Here is a 23,514-nt window from a genome sequence, read left to right as displayed (position 1 = left end):
TGAGGCTTACAATCAATCTAGAGCTGTTTCTCGGAAAGCATAGACACGGCTGAATTGTCTGTCAGGCCCTTGTCCTTTTGAGAGAGAACAACCTCTAGAGGACGAGGTCAAATCAGCCTGAAGAGAACCCAAACAGGTTTGTCTTATTCTGAAGTTTTTTTATATTCTAAAGGTTAAATATTCTATAGAAGATATGACCAATGTTAGAAACGATTATCTGTCAGCGAATATTTTTTAAACTTTCGGAGGATATGTTTGTTCTGTTTATTTACTAAAGTATCGTTTCCCTGCCCCCGTGCTCGCCCCCGAAGGCAACCTTTGCTGGAGCGCCATATATTGACGTCAAAAGAATTCATATCGATGTCTGGAAATGGATAGTTTCCTGGCAAGAAGACATATACAGATATTGATAGATTTAAGAGGCATTCAATTGCACCACAGATTGAGCACTGTAATGAACCGCCAGACTATCCTTATCATATATTATCTGGTCATGGGAAAAGCGGGTCATTGAGTTCGCCACACTGACATCCACAGGAACTAGGAAGGTCCATTGCGAGCGTACACGTGTAGTTTTGTATGTCTTCTCCCATCGCCTTGCAGTGAGCATGGCTGCAGACAACTTTCCTCCAGAACGCCTTTCTACACCTACAACTTTCCTCCAGAACGCCTCCAGAACGCCTCCAGAACGTCAGGACAGCATGGCTGGCTGTTCTCGATTTTTTCGAAAATCTGAGGCTGGATTGTTCTTAATATTGCATTTGCTGTGTCGACTTCACTGGTAATGGCTGGAAAGGATTTAAGCGGGCGTGTCCGAAAAAAATTGAGGAGTAAAGTTACTGGTTGTGGCTGTCTCTATAGGTTAGAATACTTTAAATGACAATGCTAGACACGCATCGCGCATAATCGTGTACTTCGATTTTGAAAACAGGTCTATTGTTTTGAAAAAAGTGGGGGCACTATGGCAGCCCGGCCCCCCCTCGTTGTCATGTTTGCTCCAAACAGCAAGAACTATGGGGAATGAAAACTACGCTATATTGACATGTTTTTTAACTTTCTGTCCTCATATTTGTATGCATACACTGTAAAAATTGTTGGTCATAGTTTGTCGTGATAATCAGTCATTTATCTGTAAACTGTTTTATGTCAATAATTTGTCACTAAATCTTTCATAAATTGTCCCTTAATCGTCCTGTTTGTTTGTAAATCGAGCAGTGGGATTTGGCCTAAAAACTGAATAATCGGAAACAAATTTTCATTTTTATAACCCCTGTAAGTCTAGCTGTGCTCGCAAATGTTCAAATGTCTTCAATATTTTTGCTGGAACTATTCTATCCAGGGACCCCGAAAGCAGGGGGCTGCAAGGGCTGCATGTAGCTTTATCCCTAAACACTTTTCAAACTTTTAATTAAAAGAAGACACCCCCCCCCCCTCCATGCACAACATGCTCCACGGTCTCTGATTCTGTCATGTGATTTGTGTGTAGGTGAGCTTGCTATGATTTAGCTTTCCATTTTCGTTCTTGCAAAGCCTGTTGATGCGCAGTCTTCTTTTTTGCCTCTTGAAGGCTGGCAACGCGCAGCCATTGGGCTAGCAAGGGCTTAAGCCCCCCTCACTTTTTGGAATAATAGGTTGGAAAATTTATTGAAAGTTCACTATAGCGCAACTTTGGAAAGTTTACTCGAACAGATACTAAGTAGTAGCAGTTCTTCTTGACCCTACTTATCCACTTTCTCGGCGTCTTAAATTGTTAATCTATTCTCAAAGTAATTGTTATCTTCTCTGAATTGGACTGCTTAAAAAAATAAGTGGAAAGAAGCAAGTGTTTTCTACAAGAGGTTTTTTATGGCGTTCTAAAGGGCGTGGCCTCAAAATTTTCGGTCACACTCTTCTCAGCCCACCTCTTTTAGACTGGTGCGTGGTGCCTGCTTGAAGGAGCATCATTGAGGCTTCAGATGGTACATTAGTCATCAACATTAAGTCATTGGTGAATTGAACTGTATCCTGATGTCGGTGTTATTAATGTATTTATGCTAAGTACTGTATTATTACTACCCACGCGATGAGAATCACAGATGGTTCCCGCAAATCCTGGCACTTATAAGTAGGGAATTGGCAAGAGATCAAACTGCTTTGGGACTGCAAAGACAATATTATTGCGACACACATCTTGAATTTTGTTCCTGTTCGGTTCTTTAGTGGTGTTAGTCATGGCGAACACTAGGAAGTGTTTAGTCCTGTTGTACTTTGCTACGAGAGTTTTTTGTATCATTTATTAATATAAAGAATAGAACAATTGTGATCGATTTAGTTCATATACCGATCACTTATAGCAACAGCCTGGAAAATATATTTAAGACAGGAATATTGCATCAAAAGCAAGGAAGGCTTCTGAATTTCCTCTAAAGAACGGTTATTGCAAACTTTTGGATGCAGCGTTTAATAAGGGCGGCGTTTATCAAAGAGCGGCGTTTAATACAAAATGAAAAATTTGTTAAATGAAAAATGACAAGAAAAGTGCGATGAAAAGAGATAAAAACAGACCTTATACAATGCTTTCTTTTTCCCAAAATCACATAATAAAACTTATCAAAATGTCAAGGAACGTTAATATCCATGTCTCTATCAGAGTCCTCGCCTCTATGACAAAACAACTTTCATGACTTTCAAACAGTAAGCGTATAAACTATTCTTTACATTTTGTTTGGTGTGTTTTCTAATGAACACCGCTTTACAAGATGCGGCGTTTAAAAAAGTCGGCGTTAATTAGTGGGCAGCGTTTTTACAAATGGTTGGCGAAGGGTGCGGCGTTTAATAGAGAGCAATCTTTTGCAAAGGGCGGCCTTGATTAGAGGAAATACGTACCATAAATCCTCGAATAAGCCCCCGGGTGCTTATTTGCAAAAATGAATTTTTGGGTGGGTGCTTATTCGAGGGGGGCTTATTCGAGGGGGGCTTATTCGAGGATTTACGGTAATTGTCGCTCAGTTGACATGCTCAGAAGTGCTTTTGGTTGCTTTTTCTCTTAGCAGATTAATATTTGCTGGTCCTGGCTTAGGTGCAAATTATTTCTTGTGGTTTCATAATTATACAATTTTCTTTTGTCAGATCAAATGTTTGTAGCTATATAAAATACTAAAAACTTTACTGCAAGTTTTCGTGATTTAAATGGTAGAGGACATTGAATATCTTTCATTTTAATTTTGATTGGATGTTAAGACTGACAATTCAATAATTTTCATTTTGTTTTGCATCGATAAATTAAATTAAGTTTCATTATTTAATTTTTTCCCTTCTTGCTGATAAGTCTTAAAATCGCAAAATAGAATTCCTGCTAATACAATATTTCAGATCTTTGCCATGACGAATATTTTATTTGTAGCCGAAGACGCAGAGCTCAGAATCCATATGCATCGTGAATCGACTACAAAGATGTTTTCTAAGAGGATCCTGCAAATATTTTGCCTTGCCTTACTGAACACATTCTTTCATTCTCGGGTATGATATCTTGTCCTAAAGTTTATAGTGCTACTATCCTTGTCAGTGTTTTGCTTTGAAAAATTAACAGTGTATCAATCACCGCTACCGTCACCCCAATCTTCTTATGAAATAGCTATCTGACGGGATTGAATTTGACAAATTAAATCGCTTAACCTCGAAAGTACAGCATATTTGTGGGGATGGGGGGTGGGGGGGGGGGGGGGTAAAGTACAGCATTTTCTGTGGAGGGGGTGGCCGGGGCTAGGGAGATGCTTTTGATCATGTGAAAAATTTATTGCAAATATTGACAGGGATTGTAGCTAATGCTTATTGCCACGACTGCTATTTTGTTTGACTTACTGAGGTTCTATTTGTAAAAGTGGTCTGCTCTTTTGCCGAGAACCACGACACGTCCCGATGTGTATTTGCTTCAAATCATCCCTCCCCCTTTTCTTAACTTGTACCAAACGGTATAATTGGCAGGGGTAGCAAAGCCAATTACTTTACAGTGGAGCCTCCAGATAAAGGACACTGTTCGAACCAGGGTAATTATTCGTTGTATTGAAGATGTCAGTTGTATAAAGGTCCATTTAAAAGGGCTGTGACTATTTGGGACAAAAATTTTTGTCCGTTGCTGCGAAGAGTCCGTTGTATCGAAGTGTGTGTTAGTGGAGGTTCGACTGTTTGATTATCTTTGAAATTCATTCTTTTTAAAAATATTGGTTACGTCAGTGTTTCTTTTCAACTTTGCAAAAAGTGCGAAAATCAGTTGTTTGTCCTAAAAAGATCAATTTTAACGTAAATGGACTATATCTCAGGACAAAGACGGTTTTAGTGACACTTTAGAAAATTACGTCATTGGGAGGAGCGTATTTGGATTCTGTGTTCCAAAAGACCTTAGTTTACAAAATTTCAATTATGGACCTCTCAAAATTGTTTTGATCATTTTTAATCTTTGAAATACTATCTAAGAAACCTGAATTTTCAAAATCTGGTCCGAGGAGCACCAAAGGATGAACGATCCCTTTTGGAAAAAACAATGAAAGACAGACATTTTAGTCAGTCGGTTATCATTAAAATATAACCTTGAATTATTTAAAAAGATAATTATATTGCTGTAATACCGTGAAAAGTCCAAAAAGCATATATTGAAAGCTATTGGAGCATGTAAGGATGCAAATTCCATAAAATAAAAAGCTCATTTCTGCAGAGGTTTTGTTGATTTTTATCATGAATAGTTAAAGAACTCTTTAAGAGAACTATGTTGCAAATATAAGATGATAAAAATGCTTGTAAACTGAACTTAAATGACTTGAAGCTTAGGAATACGTTTGAGAGTTATTTTTGATGAAAGATTCCAAAAGTCGCTTGTTTAGTTTCCTTATGCAATAGTGTAGCTTTTGATTGGAATTACGGCATCCTTGATGGCTCTAAAGGGGATGAATCGATATTTTTCTTCTCTGATACGTCTTGCTAAAACAAAATTTCCCACTCTTGTGACTTCCAATACAGATGAATCTCATGGGTTTGGTGCTCCTGGTACAGTTAAATATAACGCGTTAAGTGGAATAACTCTCCCTTATGTGCTGCAATCCAAACATTTTTTGCGTCAAGATGTGGACAACCGACAACTACTTCCGTCACAAGTGTACACAATTTCTAAAAAAGAGCCTCACAGGATGCAAAGTTATATCCTATGGAATTTCATACCACTGGTTGAATTTGTCCATCCTTTGGGGCTCCTAATTTCAAACCTACATAGCTTACGATCAGAAACTGCTTTTGGAATCGGGGAAAAAGCATGAAATATTAAATATTTCGTTATTATGATGGAACTTGCATTTTTATGGCGAATACTTGCTTTGCCACTCAAATCGTGTCTATGAACTTGTTGAATAAAAGGACACTTTTTGCCAAGTTGAAAAAACACTTACTTACATCAATGAAACACACAATTCATTGTATTTTTACATGATATCGCTCAACAACTAATTTTTAATACATTCAGTGTTAGCCTTGTGGTAATCAAGAAACGCAAATCAAGTTTCATCTTTTGATAGATACACACTTTGATGCTCTGAGTATTATTTCGTTTTTAAAAACTATTTGCTACATCTATATTGCTACATCGAAATATTTGCTACATCGAAATGTACATCAAACCTACATTTCGTTGTGTCTTTACATAATATACACTACTACTAACTTGCAACACACTCAGTGTAAGCCTTGTAGTAATCAAGAAATGCAATTCAATTATTATCTTTCGATAGTTGATTATCACACTTGATTTATAGGTTATTGTAAAGGCTGGAGTTACTGTTGAATTCAAGTTGATGGAGTTTAAAAATGACAAAGCTAAACTTTTTGATGGATCTTACTGCGAAGGAATTGGGGGAACTTGTGATACTTACTTCAAACTCTGTGTTCGGTTAAGCAGCATATTAAATGGATTGACAAACTGTGATTATACGAAAAGTCCCAGCAAATATATTGAAAAAAACAACATAAACTTTCAGACAGACGATACTGGGATTCCAAAAATAATTTCAATTAAAAAGGACCAATGGAATGGGGTGAGTGAGAAATATCTGAAAAAAGCATGCAGTGGTTATGTATATTTATGATTTATAAAACCAGAATGCAATGGTTCAATTTAACATCTTGATTATGCAAAATTAATTATATTTTAGAATAATAATTATACAGGAAGCTTCGTTTCTTGATACCAGCTAACCGTTGAAAACAGCTCCAACACTCTTAAAGGCGAATTCAAACTCAATTCATATATTGTATTAAAGATGGAAGAATTAAAGTATTAAAGAATTTCACTGTGTTAAGAATGTAATTTATCAGATCAAACAGAGGAAGTATCAAAATAAGCATTGATGTTAGCACTAAGGTCTACTTTAGACATTTTTTTCATAATATTTATTCCAAACACGGCTCTTCGCTGAAAATTTCAAGATTTTCAAGCTGGCATCTTCTCTTACCATGTTTTAAAATTTTGAATATACTGCTTTGCGTAATGTTGATAAAAATTCATAAGAAATTTTATATCTTCATTGTAGCTTCAATCGTTTGAAGTCGTAGCACTGTTAATCCTTTTTGTTTCTTTAGCATAACATTGCTATACCATATTTCTGTTCTTTTAACAGTACATTGCTATGTACCTTGAGGCATGGGATGATGATTATGTTCGGGACGATAGAATTGACAATTTTAATTATATTCGTCAATACGCCGCCTCGCCCAATGACACACGCGTAGAGATCTCCGAAACACTTTATGGAACGAGAACCAATGACAAAACACAATTGCATTTTATCGTGAATATTTATTGTGATTTGCATTACTATGGCTCTAAATGTAATGTATTTTGCCAAGGGCGTAATGATAGCATTGGGCACTTCAGATGTAATAGTAAAGGAGAAAGGGTTTGTCTCTCAAACTGGCACAATCTTCCCAGCTGTCTTACCTATTGTATGCCTAAAGACGATGATACTTATGGACATTTCGTTTGCGCCACAAATGGATCACGGATTTGTCGCAAGAATTGGCACAGCCTACCAGATTGTAAAACGTATTGTGAACCTCATCGCGATACGGTAAATGGTTATTATAATTGCAATACTGCTGGGAAGAAAGTATGTCTCCCTGGTTGGTATGGTGCTAACTGTACCATCTTTTGTCAGCCTCGCAACAGCGATCTTAATGGACATTACAACTGTAGTGAGACGGGAAATAAAGTTTGCCTTCAACACTGGTATGGACCAAGATGTGATACATATTGTTTGCCTAGTGGTAATAATGTTTCTGGGATAATTCATTGTAGCGATAAAGGAGAAAAAACCTGTGCTCCGGACTATTATGGCAAAAACTGCACCGTGTTCTGTCTCGTTCTTGACAAATTTGCTTCCAATTACATTTGTGACAATAGGACTGGTGCTAGGGTCTGTCGTAGTGGTTTTTCTGGCATTTTTTGTAACATTTCGCTTAGCCTCACGTCATCTGCCATCCCAGTTACGGAAACGATTGCATTTCCTATAGAATCAAGTACGGATATTTTCCAGTCTTTGTCAACAGTGGCCTCGCCGAGTATCTGGACACAACACATTACATCAACGGTAGAAACAGGAGCAAGTCCAACTTACACAAGCCCTGTTTCTACAGCTACAATGATAACATATTCTTCATCCATCTCAACGACTTTATTTTCTCAATTTTCTACGCTGCGTAGTACAAATACTTTTTCAAGTAAGAGCTATATAAACACAAAACAGTATTCTAAAATGCTGAGTTCTGTGATATCTTCAAGCTACGCGAACAGTGTTCGTACAACTCTTTCAAGTAGATCTTCGTACCTAACGATAAAGACGTCTTTAGCAACGCATTCTGCATCAACAGCAATTAACGAGCTAGAGTCAACCCAGCTCTCAAAAGTATTAACGCCAAGTCTGACATCTAGCTCTGTGGCCAAGCATATCCAAACATCTAGCTCTGTGGCAAAGCATATCTCAACATCTAGCTCTGTGGCAAAGCATATCTCAACATCTAGCTCTGTAACAAAGCATATCCAAACATCTAGCTCTGTAACAAAGCATATCCAAACATCTAGCTCTGTAACAAAGCATATCCAAACATCTATAGGGAAAATACCATTGCATTCAACAGGTCGTTCAAAAGCCTCAGTTTACTCGTATGAAACATGCAAGGTAGTAATTTCAGTCACTGCATCTAGTACCAAGCTTTCACGCGGGACAGTTTCTAAATCGAGTGTCTTGCCAACCAATGGAACAGCCGTGCCATCTATCAGACCAACGGACACAAACACTTCTGGGAGCAATCAGCAATCTAGGAGAGTTGATTGGCTCACAGAGACAAAAGAAGGAAAAACAGTTCTCTTCGGCTCATTGTTTGCCTTCTTTCTGTTGCTTGCTGTGGTTGTTGCTGTTGTGATGTTTGTAAGGTATGTGTCAATTTAAGTGTAAGTATTGCTTTAATAAAAATCCCTGCCCCAACCATTCCAATGTATTGTGTAACCTTTTATCACATCCTCTACCGAGATTTTTTTAAGGATCGCCCCTAGAGAATCGATGCTCTATGAGCTCAACCCAGAATCTAAACATAAATACAGACAGCAACGTTTAATATCTATTCCAAGTTGAAAACTTTACTCTTCACCGTCCCATCTTCAGGCTGTCTTGCAATCTTGCAATCTTGCAATCTCGTGCGAGGAAGAATCTTTACCAACACGAAGTTTTTATACTCAAAGCCAATATATACTTGCATGCTTGTCACAAATGCCCAAAGGGGCACAAAAAAGGCGGACCCTGTCACATATTAATCGCTATTAAATTTCATTTAACCAAGGTTAATTGTTATTTATGTATTCTACATGAGGTATCTGCGTGACATAACAATAAGAATAAATCAATTATAATGCTAGTGCCAATATTTTTATTATTCCAGCTTAAATTAAATCGATCCAGAACCTGATTCAGGCACTTGAAAAACGCTATCGTAAAGTTGAATGCTCTTACGCAACCGGCATGCTTTGTAAATATCTTACTGCATGAAAATACAAAACAAAATCAATTTCCCAAGACAACTGCCGCTAAGCATGCCGGTTGCGCAATAGCCTTTAAGTTGAAAGCTATCGTAAAGTTGAATGCTCTTACGCAACCGGCATGCTTTGTAAATATCTTACTGCATGAAAATACAAAACAAAATCAATTTCCCAAGACAACTGCCGCTAAGCATGCCGGTTGCGCAATAGCCTTTAAGTTGAAAGCTATCGTAAAGTTGAATGCTCTTACGCAACCGGCATGCTTTGTAAATATCTTACTGCATGAAAATACAAAACAAAATCAATTTCCCAAGACAACTGCCGCTAAGCATGCCGGTTGCGCAATAGCCTTTAACTTTAAGACGGCATTTTTCGAGTGCCTGGATCAAGTTTTGACGTCAGAGTGTTATGTATTATGGGATTGCGACTCAGGCAAACTGCAATAAGTCGTCACTGGCTTAACTTCTTGTTAAACTCTTGGAGTGCGGCTCGACGGCCTCGAAGGAGTACAAGTCTGCCCACAGTTGCGTGAGGCAAAAGTGTTAGCTTCTACGCGGCATAACCATAATTTGCTCTTATCTTTTAATCCATTTTGATTTTTATGTTTTCCCTTTTTAAGGTCGCCAAAGGGGGTTGCTGTTAAGAAAAATGTTGATGATTTCGACAAATTTGACAGTTCAATCGACGAAGAAAAAGTATTTGACAAGTAAGTTCAGTGTAACTTATAATTTGTAGACACGTATATATGCCTTCTTTACTCTGGTGTAAACCTTTATTTGTTTTAGGAAATAGTAGAAATATGATATGTATTGGGGTATTTTCCAAACCTACAAGATAAAGGCCAGCTTGGAGCTGTAATGATTTAAGTTTGCAACCTTTTTTTTATATGGATTGCTATTAGTTAATGTAAACGTTTTTTGCGGGACAAAATTTAAAAACGGCTTCAGAAAAGCAACTTTTTAAGACATGCATTTCAAAACAAGCATAATATTTTTAGTTATTTGTACTATTTAGATTGATTTCTTTTAAAAGCAAGGTATATATCGAATTGAAATAAGATAACAAACAAAAACTAGCATTGTTGTTCGACAATTTCCTGGTGCTGGATCTTGGTTGGAAGTTGATTTCACGTTATCACGAATATTCAGCACATGATTATTCATAAATAATGCATCGATAGTATGATGTACAAATCATAGGTTTATTTTCATAGCATCTTTCTTATTTTCTCTGTAGCGAAGAAAAATCATATTTCAACCCATTATATAAAGTTCCAATTGATGTTCTGACTGGCCAAAAGAAAAAAAAGAAAGAAAAACTGGCAAAGTTTTATCAAAAGAAAGACCCTTCAGATAACATTGTCGAGAATGAAGGTAATGGGCACATCAACATGACGTATGAAGAAGATGCTGACAATGTGGTTATAAATCCACTGTATGCAGTCCGAGGGCAATTGGTGTCAAATGAAACCGAGTTTTAATATGTCATGGTTCTGAGGGCGTGTTTCGTTGTCGTTATGTATTGGATAGCTAGCTTTTGAATATCCTTGAGCGGTATGTAGGTTATTGTTTCTGCAGAACATTAACTGAACTATCGTCCAGAATTTTCTGAAAATATTGCACTGAATTTAGGCGAGATAAGAGCAGAGACCAAGGAAGCGAGGGTTAGGGGGTTGGACCCTAAAGAAATACTATGAAAACCTGCTCTTTTTCTTTAGCATGCTTGAAACTTTTAAGCCCATCCGCCTCAATCTGTAATATACTTCTACCCAGCCCCTGGTAGAAGTATCGGTAGGGTTATTGAAACACTAGCTATACATACGAACGCAACTCTTTTGGAATCAATCTGGGAAAATGTTAAAAGTGTAGTCTGGAGAAAGGTACGTTAAAATCAAATAAGAAATCGATTGTTTTCGCAACTATGCTTGGTAATATTTTAAGATGTGTATACCATAGGTAGAATAGTTTATTTTGACTGTGTGAATCGAACCTATTGTTAAGGTCACGCATGACGTAACTCCAGAGGTCTTCAGTGATCATAATAATGGGCCTTGATTAAATTGTATAAATTTATACAAATTATGCAAATAAATAAATAAATTCAAATAAATTATTCAAATTTTTGGTAATGTTTCATCATTTGAAATGACTGCTAGGACGTGTGCTAGTTTGCATTGAAGTGGATTTTTCGATGAAAATCGGGAGTTTTAAGTACCTGCGCTGTCTAGTTCAATTGCTGTCTAGCTTAGATTTTGTTGCCAGTATTCTTAGATATCATTAGCTAGATTTCTTTGAATTTTTTATTGATTATCTAGTTTTGCATGCCAGTGACGTAGCCAAAGGGAGCAAGAGACACCTCATAATCTTTTCTATATCAGATGAGATTGGTATATTGGAAAACCTGCTCGAAGCATCATCGTCGTTATCTACTCATTGGATAGTTAGTTTTTATGCAACTATTGTTGCTGTTTGAAGGGTGTATTACCTCAACAAGAGTTATCTATTATGTTCTTTAGCTCTCCAGAGTTGTAGTCCTGGCCATGCCGTTTCAGGAAAATGAAAATTTTTGACGACATTGTATAGGGTTAGTAAACAGATCCGTTACAACCCCGTACCTGTGGGCTGGACCCGTATTTCATTTATTATTGATTTTTCGCGCATTCTTTAGTATTTAGTGTTAGTAAATATTTTGCACATTGACCTAGGAATTTTGTATCTTTGTAATTACAAACATGACGATGTTAAAGCCTTTTTAGCTGCTGATCGTTTAATACTTTAATAAGGCATTGATTGTCATTAATTGGTCAAGGAGAGGGAAAGTCAACGTACTCACTGCAACCTTGCACCAATCTAGTTTCATTTCAGTTCGACTCATTTATTTTTAAAATAACAAAAAACAAGATTTGCTTTGCAACCTATCTCATTAGTATAATAGTTATGAAAAAATACCACATATAACATTACATAAAATGCATACTAATACTTAAGAACAATGTGAGGGAAAGGGAAGGAGAAAGAGTAAGTGAGAAGTGAGATCAGACGTATTTCTTAAAGTAGGGGTTCCCTCAACCGGCAAGCTATTCAAGGAGAAAAAAAACCCCAAGGAACCGCGGAAGTGGGGACTGAGGGGGCTATAGCCATTCCCTCAATAATTTCCAAAATGTACTTAAAAACACACTAAAAGTCGCCCTGCTCTCGATGTTTAGTCCCCCAAAAACGTTTTAGCCCCCTTAGTCAGTAATATACTCCGTGGTCTTTGGCACCCCCTGTCTAATTGACTTACCTAAATGTTACCTGAAATTGGTACAGGAACATACACACAGTACATTACAAGTTTTGGTCTATAGAATAGGGTAGTTCTTTGTTGCAAATCTGAGTTCCATATATGATGTGATAATCTGGCAGCTGCTATAATAGAAGCACCTGTTACATATACAATGCTTAATAGTTCTATACACAATATAAACTATGTATACACCAAGATCCGTACAGTTCTGCCTATACGACATTGAGCATTTTATACCAGACCTGTAAAAAAGTAATTCTCATTATTGTATAGTATATTAAATAATATCAAGAATACTAGGAGTGTAATTATAACATAACAGATACATCATCACCTTAGTTTAAAAATAAATCTTACATAATTTTTAGGAGTTTTTAAATTCAACTTGGATTTCATTCCAAAGTTTTCCTTTTTTAGTTTTTATTGGCAGTATCAAAATTTTTTACCTTGCTCCTTAATAGCACCTTGTTTCTTAATTACTCCTTTTAATGCATCGTTTATTTTGATTTTTTCGCTGTAAATATTTGAATTTGTTAATAACCAATCCTGTAAATATGCTAATGTGTGCCAATTTGTATGTAGCTGAACGTAGATCATTTTGATTGACTTTAGCGTTTTATTTACAATTAAATGATTTGGAATGACTTGCTTTTCGAGAGCTGTTAATCTGTAGGGAAGTTTGTAGTTAGGTTGTCTGTATGTGGATTATCAACGGGACCTAGAATCATGCTTAGTCCCTTCTCCCATTTTAGCATCACCTCGTTTTGGGTATTAGTAAAACCCTTTGCTGAAATTGTTAGGTGTAAAATTGGTTTTATGCCTGTCAGTCAACATTCTGACCAGCTGAGATTTCCCCAAAACAAACCAGCAATGTCTGAACAGCGTTGGGGAAAATCTGAACGTTTACGAGCCGACTCCTTTGTTGGGTGCCAAAGCAAAAACGGTTTGAAATTGAGATCGCAGACTCCCTTCGTTATGGTTCTTCAGCTGGAGTCGAAAATTTATTCTAGCTGAAAAATAAAAAACTACTAGCATTTGCGATACAATTTTTAAGAGATTTCACCCGGCAAAATATTACGATATAAAAAACTAAGGATCATAGGAACAACGCAACCCATGATTTATTTCAACGAGAAAGGATTTTGCCACCAACCCTGATAAAGTGGGTATTGTCCCAGTAACTAACTTGCCCGCTGCTTGGCCGTTGCAGTCTCCAGGGGGGTACTCCCATTAAGGGCTGAAAAGGGGGGTCCACTCGATATGAGGGTCTAACCAAATGACTACCAAATGGCCCAGTTTCGACAATAACGACGGCTTAATTTTAGCTTGCGATTTATCATAGACAATGAACAAGGTCAAGACAACGAAGAAATTTGTCAAAGAAGGACCAGGCGCGTACAAAGAAATGAATGCTGCCATTGACGTAATTTCTGTCCTTGTGCTACCATTTGAGGGTTATTGTCGAAAAACACTACCATTTGAGGGTGACTGTTTATTATTATAGCTTTGGCCCTCATTGAATCTGACTGGACCCCCTGTAAGGTCATAACGGGAGTAGCCCCCGGGTTGCAGTCAAAAGAGGTTGCAAGAATATGAGAATACCAGTACTATTTCATAACGATCTACTAGATCACTTGAAATACTCCTTTGCTGACGTGATGAGGAATGTACAGTCTCCTTTACCGTGATGAGCGAAATCCCTTACCATACTTCCTCTAAAGAACACCGCGGCTATTATTACAAAATCCAACTTTTTGATGCGGCGTTTAACAGATAGTGGCATTTATCAGAGGGCGTCGTTAAATACAAAATGAAAAGTGTGTCAAATGAAAAATGATAAGAAAAATGCGACGAAAAAGAGAATAACAAACTTAAAAAATGTTTTCTATTCCCAAAAACATGTTATCAAGATTTTGTGAAAATTTTTTGAAGGTTCACAAAAAAATCATTAGGTTTTGGAAGAGTATAAATTTCAATGTCACTGTCCAGTCAGAGTTCTCGTCTGTGACATGAAAACTTCCATAGCTTTCAAATAGTTAGCATATAAACTTTTCTCTTGTTTGTTCTGTTTCCTAATGAACGCCATTTTTTCAAGATGCGGCCTTTGAAAAAGGGCGGCGTTAATCAGAGGGCGGCGTTTATCAGAGGGCAGCGTTCAGTAGAGGGAATACGGTCTTTACTGAATTTGCTCTTCTACTCCTCCGTAGCGACAGATCCGAGGATGACACGGAATCCTTTTATTCATCACCATGTTTAGTGCACTTTTCATTTGAAGACTACACTGAAAACTACACTGAAACTTTCAAATGAAAACTACACCGAAACTTTCAAATGAAAACTACACTGAAACTTTCAAATGTAAACTGCACTGAAACTGTTTTATGAAAAACTTCTGTCATTCACCATTTCTCAATAAATGCTTTATTTCATGAGATTAAATTAGCGCCCACCATTACCACAACTTTCTAATCAAATTCAGTAACCCATCTCATCTATCGACAGGATGAAGTTTTTCAACTGATACATTCTTTTCAGTATCTGATACATACTGGCACATGATCCGGTGAATGGATAATGTAGCTGTTAATAATCTTAGCATTCTTTAAACTGCAAAAAGGCAAATATTATGGAGATTAGATTTTGTTTAATTCTTTTGAAGAAAATTCAATGAAATAGTATTAGACACTTTTATTCAAATTTTGAATATTTTTGCTGTTTCGTCTAACTTCACCTTGATGTTTTTGAATAGCTTTCCTGGTGTTTTTTTAAAGCTAAAATTTTTTCCCAGTGTTTATTAAAGAACAGTTTTTTTTAAGGCTCAGCGATAATTTGAGTAAATGTGGTACAAATGATCTTTGGTCAACATTCAAAATTTTATGAAGATACACGTCATATCAACTGAAATTTCTAAACACTAGTTGCTTAATCGAAAAAAGAGAGCATGCTTGTTCTTATAATCTTCATTCCTTCTTTGTCGAGGAAATACTGCACAACTGCGATTAAAAGCTATCACAAATAAGTGTCATCTCATCAAGCTTGCGTTTGTGCAGACATAAAAGATCTATCAAAAAGGGAAGAGATTGATGCAGACATGAATGCGCCCACTTTCACACATTCGGGAGATTTCACTAAATAACTAATTGTATTGTCAGTTGATTATAGAGAAATTGAGAGAGAAGTGCCATACTCAACACACCTGCATCAGATCCCTCCCTGGGAATGACTGCGATCAAAATGTGAAGAGATTTCATAGTCAAGGATATATTACAGACTAGGACTCGTGGATGAGCCATTTTGAAAAACACATTGGTTTGATGGCTGGTGCATCCAGAGCCTGTCAGTTTCTGCTACTGTAAGTTTTATCGTATTTACTTCGTTTCTCGTTTTCACACACAGCGCTCAAAGCATAGCGTTACTTGTTTATTTGTTCAGCGAGCGTATAAAAGCCTTAAACACTCTTGTCTTGAGAAATTGACTGTTTTTTATTTCATGCACTATGATATATGGTCAATTTTGGAATTATAGTCGCAAAGCGTGCCGGTTGCGCAAGAGCCTTTAAACGAGTAATGTTAATTCCTTGCGGCCAACATAACCCTGTCAGTAGAGAGTTGTCAGAAAATTAACTCATTCAGCTACATGATGGAGTTTATGAATCAAACGCTTTGCCAGTAAAAGCACAGTGTTTTGTTACGAACGATATTTGATTAAGTTCACTTGTTTCATTATGAATACCAGAATAAAAAAAGTAGTTGGAGCACAAAGTAGTTGGAGCTAGTCGAGCTAAGCATTACTCTCCCCCCTTCCATATTATGGGACTCTTCAGTTATCAAATACCCTTGATATTGCTATTGAAACGAAGATTGAGCTGAGGGATTAAGATTAAATTGCTGATACTAACGATGATGATTTGAGCATAACCTCTTTGTGAAATCCGAAGTAGCCATTGCCATAGGCTGTGAGTATTGTAATATTGCTCGTTTTTGTTCATTATTCCGAAAGATGGCCTAAATAGTATCTCCTCTGTTGTGTATGGTTTTCAGAATGATATGTGGCTGCTGCTTCCAAAGTTGCAAAGACAGAAAAATAATGTAACTGCTTTGTCTCGTTCTCAAGCATTCAGGATCAGCTGACGACAGACAGAGGCTAAGGTATTCCAGCACATTCAAGAAGTACCTAGCAGTAACGAAAATTTGACATACCCTTCTATTTAAGATCCGGTATGCTATGCTGGGCTCTTTATACCTCAGAAAGGCTAGATTTATTACTGGTTTTACCCATTATTCTTTCCTTTTTATGACCCTGTTATGTACAAATTTAACCAGTTTTGCTATTTTCGTGCGTTTTTTGTCTGTTTTGTCAAATCAGTCTGGAAGCTTTCAAGTGCTAAAAATTAAAGTGCCTGTGACATGATTTTTTTTATTCTCTTAATTGAAACGTTTCACTGCTCTTATAGTAGATCTGAACTATTTTTTTGAAATAAAAGCGTTTTGATATTGAAATTAAGCAAAATAGTAAGGCCTAGCCAAGTCGCTTTATCATCATTCGCCGTTCTCTTGTGACGTCATGGGAGGAACTCGTTATTGTAACAATGTAAGCGCTACCTTCAAAAATCTCATCCTCGCTGCCACTACTTTCTCTGGAAATATCGCTCATCTTGAACCTGTTAGATTTCCCTCATTGACTACGATACAAAACTCGAAGGAGGAGGCGATCGGGTCCCTCCCGTGACGTCACTGTCTACTTATTCTGAAAACCAAGATGGCGAATTTTGGCGTAGAAGATCGCCAATAACTCCTTCATTTCTCACGAAACGTAAAAGCTAACCTCAGAAATGAAAACAACAGGCCTTTTTACATAAGAATAGATATATAAACCCAAAAGTACGAAAATCATGTCACAGGCACTTTAAGCAATTTTACTCATTTGGTTTGACCTTTGCTGCAACATTTACATGTTTCCTTTTTTAATAGATACTTCTTGACAGCTTCTTTTATGATCTTCCTGGACATCTCATGCTGGACGACAAGCAATCAGTGGTAATTGTATTATGCTAGGGTTTTGGGATAGACGTCTGCAAGGCTTTTCTCATGCATTAGACGTATTCATAAGGCGATTTTAAGGTGCGACCGAAACTTGTGTGTGTATCAGGGTTTTTGCTAGAAATCATTAGTCAACACTTCTTATGGCATCTTGCTGCAAAACTATGCACCCTGTACAGTTTCGTCCCAGGGAGATGGCTATCAAAAAAATCTGACCTGGATTGAGACACTGCTTAAAGAGTTTTTGCCTTTAATCATTTGCTAAGACGTAAAGCTGTCTTTCAATGGTCACAGTACTTCTATTCTGTCGCGTCTAAAGTCGACTTTGAGATTTGTTCATGCAATTTGTAAACGGCAAAGACTTCTTGTCCAAGTTTCCCTAATGTTGAGCCCCAGCATTGGTTATGCTATCTTTGCTTGTCATTAACATATTCCTCCCAACTTCTTTGTTGCGAAATATCAACATATATTTCGAAAGGGTGATGTATGATATAATAGAATGTAACATAATGTCATATAATATAAAATATAAACCAAGTATCCATTTGCACCTATTAACAATTATAGGAAGAAGAATCACACAACGTTGTTTCGTCATAAGTCTGTGCAATTGTTCCTTGAACCTCATTTCATCTTGTTTTATCGCTTCTTGTTCCTCATAACAACACCGTCTTTGGCAATTCATCTGTGCCAATGGATGGTCACGTGAGTTTATTAATAGCTTTGACAAAATTCACAAAGACAAAGGATTTGCTTGCTATTGGCCTTTGGTATCTGCCTGATGGTAATGTTATTCTGCAAGTTGCGTTTGGAGCTTGGCAATTTTGACGAGGTAGGCCATTTTCCCAACTTTTCTCTAGAGAAGAATACTGAAGCTTCGCTTGTGTTCTTTGCCCTGTTTGTGAGGCAGTGCATGATTTTCTTGCACAGCAAATTTTGTAACTCAGTAATCTTCCCTTTTCATGGTTTGGTAGATGCACTTATATTTTGAGAATTTTTTTTAATTAAAGATTAATTTTCAAGTTAGTTTGGTTAATCTTTTATAGAGCAGTCTGATATGGAGCTGTTTAATTTAGAATTATTTATTAAGCTCAAACAATACTTAATTAATCACTTATATCAAATTATCATCAACTGGTTTTGTCTGTTAACACGTCAGGTTTAGTGGGTTTCAGAGCTCCATTTCGATTAGGCCATTAGTTATATGTTAAAAGCTATTCTATCGAGGTAACATCAAGCGAAATAGCTGAAGGACTTGCAAATGTAAAAGATATGGGATCTTTTTTGCCCTGCTACTTGAAATACCCATGCAGAAAGAGAGGAGATATGTAGACCAATAGAAAGATCTATTAAGGTGCTTGCATTGAAATTTAGCATCGACATTTACGGTCTTTACAGTTTGTAGTTTGCAAGTCAAGTAGCGACAAGACATGGATGTCAGAGCCATAATTGGAATGAAGGCACTAGTTATTGTAGCCATGAGCTGCATTTTGTTGGTGAGTTCCTCATTTGTGCTTGATGTTTAGAGTAACGTAAGATTACAGACAAACAGAAGTGTTTGCTGCGGCACATGTGTGACGTCATAGATTAATGTTTCGCTGCGTTGTCTTGCCACGGATTCCACTCAAAAGTGGACTTCCCCTAGAAAAGAGGTGCATGGTCTGCAGTTTGTTTTTAAACTTTGACACAACTAAATTCTAAAGCAACAAAAGAAACATGAACCCCCTCGTATCTCTCGTGGTTTGTCTTGTAAAGTACGAAATCGCTGGATGAAGTATTAGGATAATGGATCCAATTTTAGTGTCCACAGTAATGACAATCAATGCCCTAGTTACAGTCTCCTATTATGGAACAGAATGCTTAACTGGCACAGAAATGGATGGACTATACAAAACTCTAATATAAAGATACAAGCAAGGCAGTGCCATAGAATAACTGAATCTCTGAATGAGATGTTTTATAGACCTGAATTCTTTGCTCGTATTTCCTCGATTTGTCTATATTATGATATAATTTCTGTTTCTGTCGGGTCAATCTCTTTTCCTTGAGTATGTCTATTTCATTATCTCTCACCATTGCTCATCTATAGAAGAATCTTATAACAATGGGTCTCGAAATGCATAGTAATGGTATTAATTCATGAATGGTGTTAAAAAGATGTGATTGCGTATAACGCAAAGTACAAATTTTTGAGTCAAACTGTTTTGCTTTCTTGTTTTAGGATATCACCAATGCCAGTGTTACGGTACGGATCGAGCTGAATAAGTTTGATAATCATGGTAGCAAAGCCTATGATAAAGGTCGTAGCTGTTTTATTTTTGGAACCTGCAATACGTTTTTTAAAATGTGCATCAAACCATCTAAAGATATGCCCTCTTCGTTGTCCAATTGCTGGTATTACAAGCAGACGAAACATGGAAACACAAACACAATAAACTTTGCTTCAGCGAAGATTGGTTTGCCAAAAGTTATCGAAATTAACCGAGATAGTTGGCCAGGGGTAAGTTACATTGAAACAGATTTAAATATTTGTTTTGAATATGATATAGTGTTGTTATTCACGCAGTATTATATTACTATCATTTTCTTAAAATTATTATTGATCACTATTAGTCAGTGTATACCTGGTATTGCAGTTATCAACTTCATACACTATACTGTTAAACATAACCTTATTTTCCACTACAAGCTCTATTCACGACAACAATCCTATCTTCTCTAGCCGCATAGACATTTTTGGTTGTGTAGGTAAACTTAAAAAAACAGTCCAAAGTTTCCACTCCGATTTTCATACTTAGTGCAAGCATCACACAAAACCTTTTCCAAAACTATTCAATGATCGTTTTCTTACACATTCATTATATTCTATCGCTTCTCTAATTAAATAACGAGCGTTCAGTTTTTTATATCCATCACACTATGGTCTTATAAATAGATGTGCCTGTTTTATTCCCTATCTTCCATAAAACCAAATCCCTATTTACCAAAATGAAAACATTGATTGGTTTTAATAACATTTTTGGACAGAATATTGGATTTTACATAAGGGTGTATGACGAAGACTTTTTCAAAGCCCCTGATCTGATGGACATTCATAAATACAGAAAAGACGTAACTGCAGAATCAAACGGAAGCAGACTTGTTAATTACAACGAAACAAGCATAGGAGAAAGGCCCCACAAACCAGCTAGCATATTAACGTTTCGTTTACAAGTGTCTTGTGACCTGAACTACTATGGCAACAGCTGTCAAAAGTATTGCAAAGAATATGACGATTCGGCAAATGGACACTACGGGTGCCATAAAAATGGAGATAGATTTTGCCTGAAGGGTTGGTACAACCTGCCCAACTGCTCGCAGCATTGTCTTCCTCAAAATGATAATCTGAAAGGTCATTATAATTGTTCAAAAAACGGAACTCGATTGTGCCATAAAAACTGGACTGGAATGTATTGTAACATCAACAAAAATAAAGCTATAAGCACATTTGCTTTGCCGTCTAGTCAGAGCCTACAATCGTTGCTATCACAAACAAAAACTGTTCTTAAACCAAGAACGTCCGTTATTCTGTTATCAAGATCAATTGGCCACATTTCATTGAAATCTTCAGCAATTTCACCGACTTTAAAGCCTTCAGTTGATATTCGGCAGTCGTGGACAACTTCTCTGCTACAAATGTCAAAGCAAATTGTATTCTCCTCTAGATCCAAATTTTCAGAACATTCCAGCATTGCTTCTACTGCAATGTCTTCTCAGTCTGTTACTGCCTCTTTGAAATTAGCTACAACCCAAAACAGTAAGATATTGTCTAGCTCAACATCCATCCGGTCTTCTGATTATGGAAAGTATCCTTCAAGAAGTACTAGAGGGGCCAGCAATTCGGCCTCAACACCACTCCATGAAGTCTCATTTGCTAAAACAATCGACATTGTTTACTTAACTGCTAAAGTATCATCCGTTCTTTCGACCTTACACAAGCCGAGGATGACTTCAACGTCCAGAAAACATACAACCGCTGTTCAGTACACAAGTAGCTTTAAAACCGCGGTAAACGGCTATGGTACAGTGCACCATAAGAGCTCAACATTAACAGTGACAAAGCTATCAACAAAAGGTTCTATCGATGGAAAAACAATACGCGAGACGCTCTCTCGACACGTAACTGCCGAAATAAAAGCAAGTAGGGCTCCTAACAATAGCTCATTGCTTTCGGCTGCAATTGCAGGGCCTACCCAGGTAACACCAGACAACATTGCAAGTGCCACTGATGATAACAGTAACATAAGCAAGACGCTCACTCGATACCTTACTTCTGCAATAAAAGCAAGTAAGGCCCCTAGAAATAGCTCACTGCCTTCGTCTGCAATTTCAGCCCCTACCAAGGTAACACCAGACAACATCGCAAGTGCCACTGATGATTTTCAATGGATGGTGAGCACAAGAAGAGGAATTCTGGTTCTAATTGGTTTTGCACTAGCACTTGTGTTTTTGGCTTGTTTGCTCTGTGCCCTCGTGAAAATTTGCAGGTATGTTGGATTGCTTTCTATGATACAACTTGGCTCATGTCCAACTTTTTTAGGGGTTTCGTTTTGTACAGTCTTAATTGTAGGCTCAGTACAATAATGACTGGCTTAATAACAGTAATATTTTCATGACTGAAGAAAACAAAATGCAATATGGTTTCAACACGAAGGCGCCAAATTCTGTCATAAAAATGTGCTCTTTCGTCAAAAAGATTCTTTGATTAAGACTTTATGCTTAAATCTATTCTGACTTAGATTACACCCCTAATTTCATTAAGTTAAAGAAATCTTCATTTATCCAAAAAGTGAACATAGAGAATAAATGATACAGAGTAATGCCTTCTTGCAATGACAAAGTGGTCGTCTTAAAAACACTCCTTGTGGCAAACTCCCTCTTTATATAAAAAAACATGCAATGCCACTAACATAGATGATGATTGGTAATAATTGGTAAAATAAACATTGCGAAGCAAACGAATTTCTAATCGAAACAGAACTGGCAATATTTTCGTTAATGATGTTTTTCTTTTCAGACTGCGGAGATATGCTTTACAACCTCAGCGCTTTCACAATGATTCGGACAATACAGAAGAGATTCATATAAGGCGTCAATGCGATGAAAGAAAAATGGAAAGCTTGCAAATGTGCACGGGATGTTTCGGTGGAGTTCCAGGCCAACTAGGCATGCAGACGCATAATTACCCATACCAAAAACAAGAAACAGATATGTAAGCTGCAAGCAGTAAATACAAAAGAGCAATAAAATTCAAGTAAGGATTCCATTTATTGCAAAAAATTTTTTTATTTTTGTCATCAGTTTAAAGTTAATTTGTGTACTTCTTTGTTGGAAAAAATTGTAGATTTGATTTTAAACGTCACTTCAACATTGATTTTTGAAAAAACTGTTTCCTGCTAGCAAGGCTTTGGCAGCTAATTTTATACTAAAACGAGGTAGATTTCGATAAGTTTATATAAATTTCTCTGTAAAGTAGTTAACTTAAAATGAATTCATATGATTCTCTAAAATTGTTGAAATGAGGACATCATAAACTCTATTCTCATAAATTCATCCTTTGAAATATGTTTCCAAACTGACTGACAAATGGCCAGAGTGAGATACTAGAACTCAATTAGGAAAAGCCTGTGTATTCGTCTAGCTAAATCGCTGCCATTTTGTCTCATATTTAACAGAGTTTGAACAGTTAGTTTTGACGATCTTACAAGTTGCCTGTTTCAATTTCAAGAATTCTGAAAATATATTTTATGATGCTATCACAGAAGAAGGTTATCACCTTGCAAGGGTGTAATAAGGAGTTGCATTTGACTGTGAGTTTCTAGTTATCTTTTACGGTGCCTCCTGCTCCTCCCCAGCAACTGTCGTTCTGATTAATGCAAAATTAACAAAGGCAAGTTACTTCTTCTTTAAAAAACAAATAGACAAGCAAACCACGAGTCTTGAAATAAGTTTAAGTAGCTTTTTGGGCATTTATACTTTTTGAATGTTTATTGCTCCTGTTTTCCTAAAGCCTGATGACCTGCTTGTACATTCAGTTGGTGTAGGCTTTGCTACTGCTGGTAATCAGACATGAATACCTCTTTACGTCATTGTAAATATTCT

At 36.9% G+C, this 23,514-nt stretch overlaps 1 protein-coding gene across 1 annotated transcript; it reads left to right on the top strand.

Moving 5' to 3' along the window:
• Positions 1-23,104, top strand: LOC135692625 (uncharacterized). Its single transcript, XM_089113001.1, has 10 exons — positions 1-136; positions 3,383-3,498; positions 5,778-6,056; positions 6,639-8,449; positions 9,669-9,755; positions 10,286-10,526; positions 17,305-17,370; positions 19,595-19,873; positions 20,401-21,899; positions 22,430-23,104. Exons 2-10 carry the CDS (start codon positions 3,409-3,411, stop codon positions 22,626-22,628), a joined length of 4,551 nt encoding a protein of 1,516 aa, XP_088969127.1. The 5' UTR covers positions 1-136; positions 3,383-3,408; the 3' UTR covers positions 22,629-23,104.
• Positions 23,105-23,514: the final 410 nt, after the last annotated feature.

Source organism: Rhopilema esculentum, chromosome 3 (assembly GCF_057945365.1).
Source record: "Rhopilema esculentum isolate cy_ngs chromosome 3, ASM5794536v1, whole genome shotgun sequence".
Classification (NCBI taxonomy): domain Eukaryota; kingdom Metazoa; phylum Cnidaria; class Scyphozoa; order Rhizostomeae; family Rhizostomatidae; genus Rhopilema; species Rhopilema esculentum.
This window is presented reverse-complemented; position numbering and strand designations above follow the sequence as displayed.

Coding starts and splice junctions, on each gene's coding strand:
- LOC135692625 (XM_089113001.1), top strand. CDS start 3,409: ATGCATCGTGAATCGACTACAAAGATGTTTTCTAAGAGGATCCTGCAA. Junction 10,527..17,304: donor TGTCAAATGAAACCGAGTTT/TAATATGTCATG, acceptor CTTTTTTAATAG/ATACTTCTTGACAGCTTCTT. Junction 19,874..20,400: donor ACCGAGATAGTTGGCCAGGG/GTAAGTTACATT, acceptor ATTTTTGGACAG/AATATTGGATTTTACATAAG.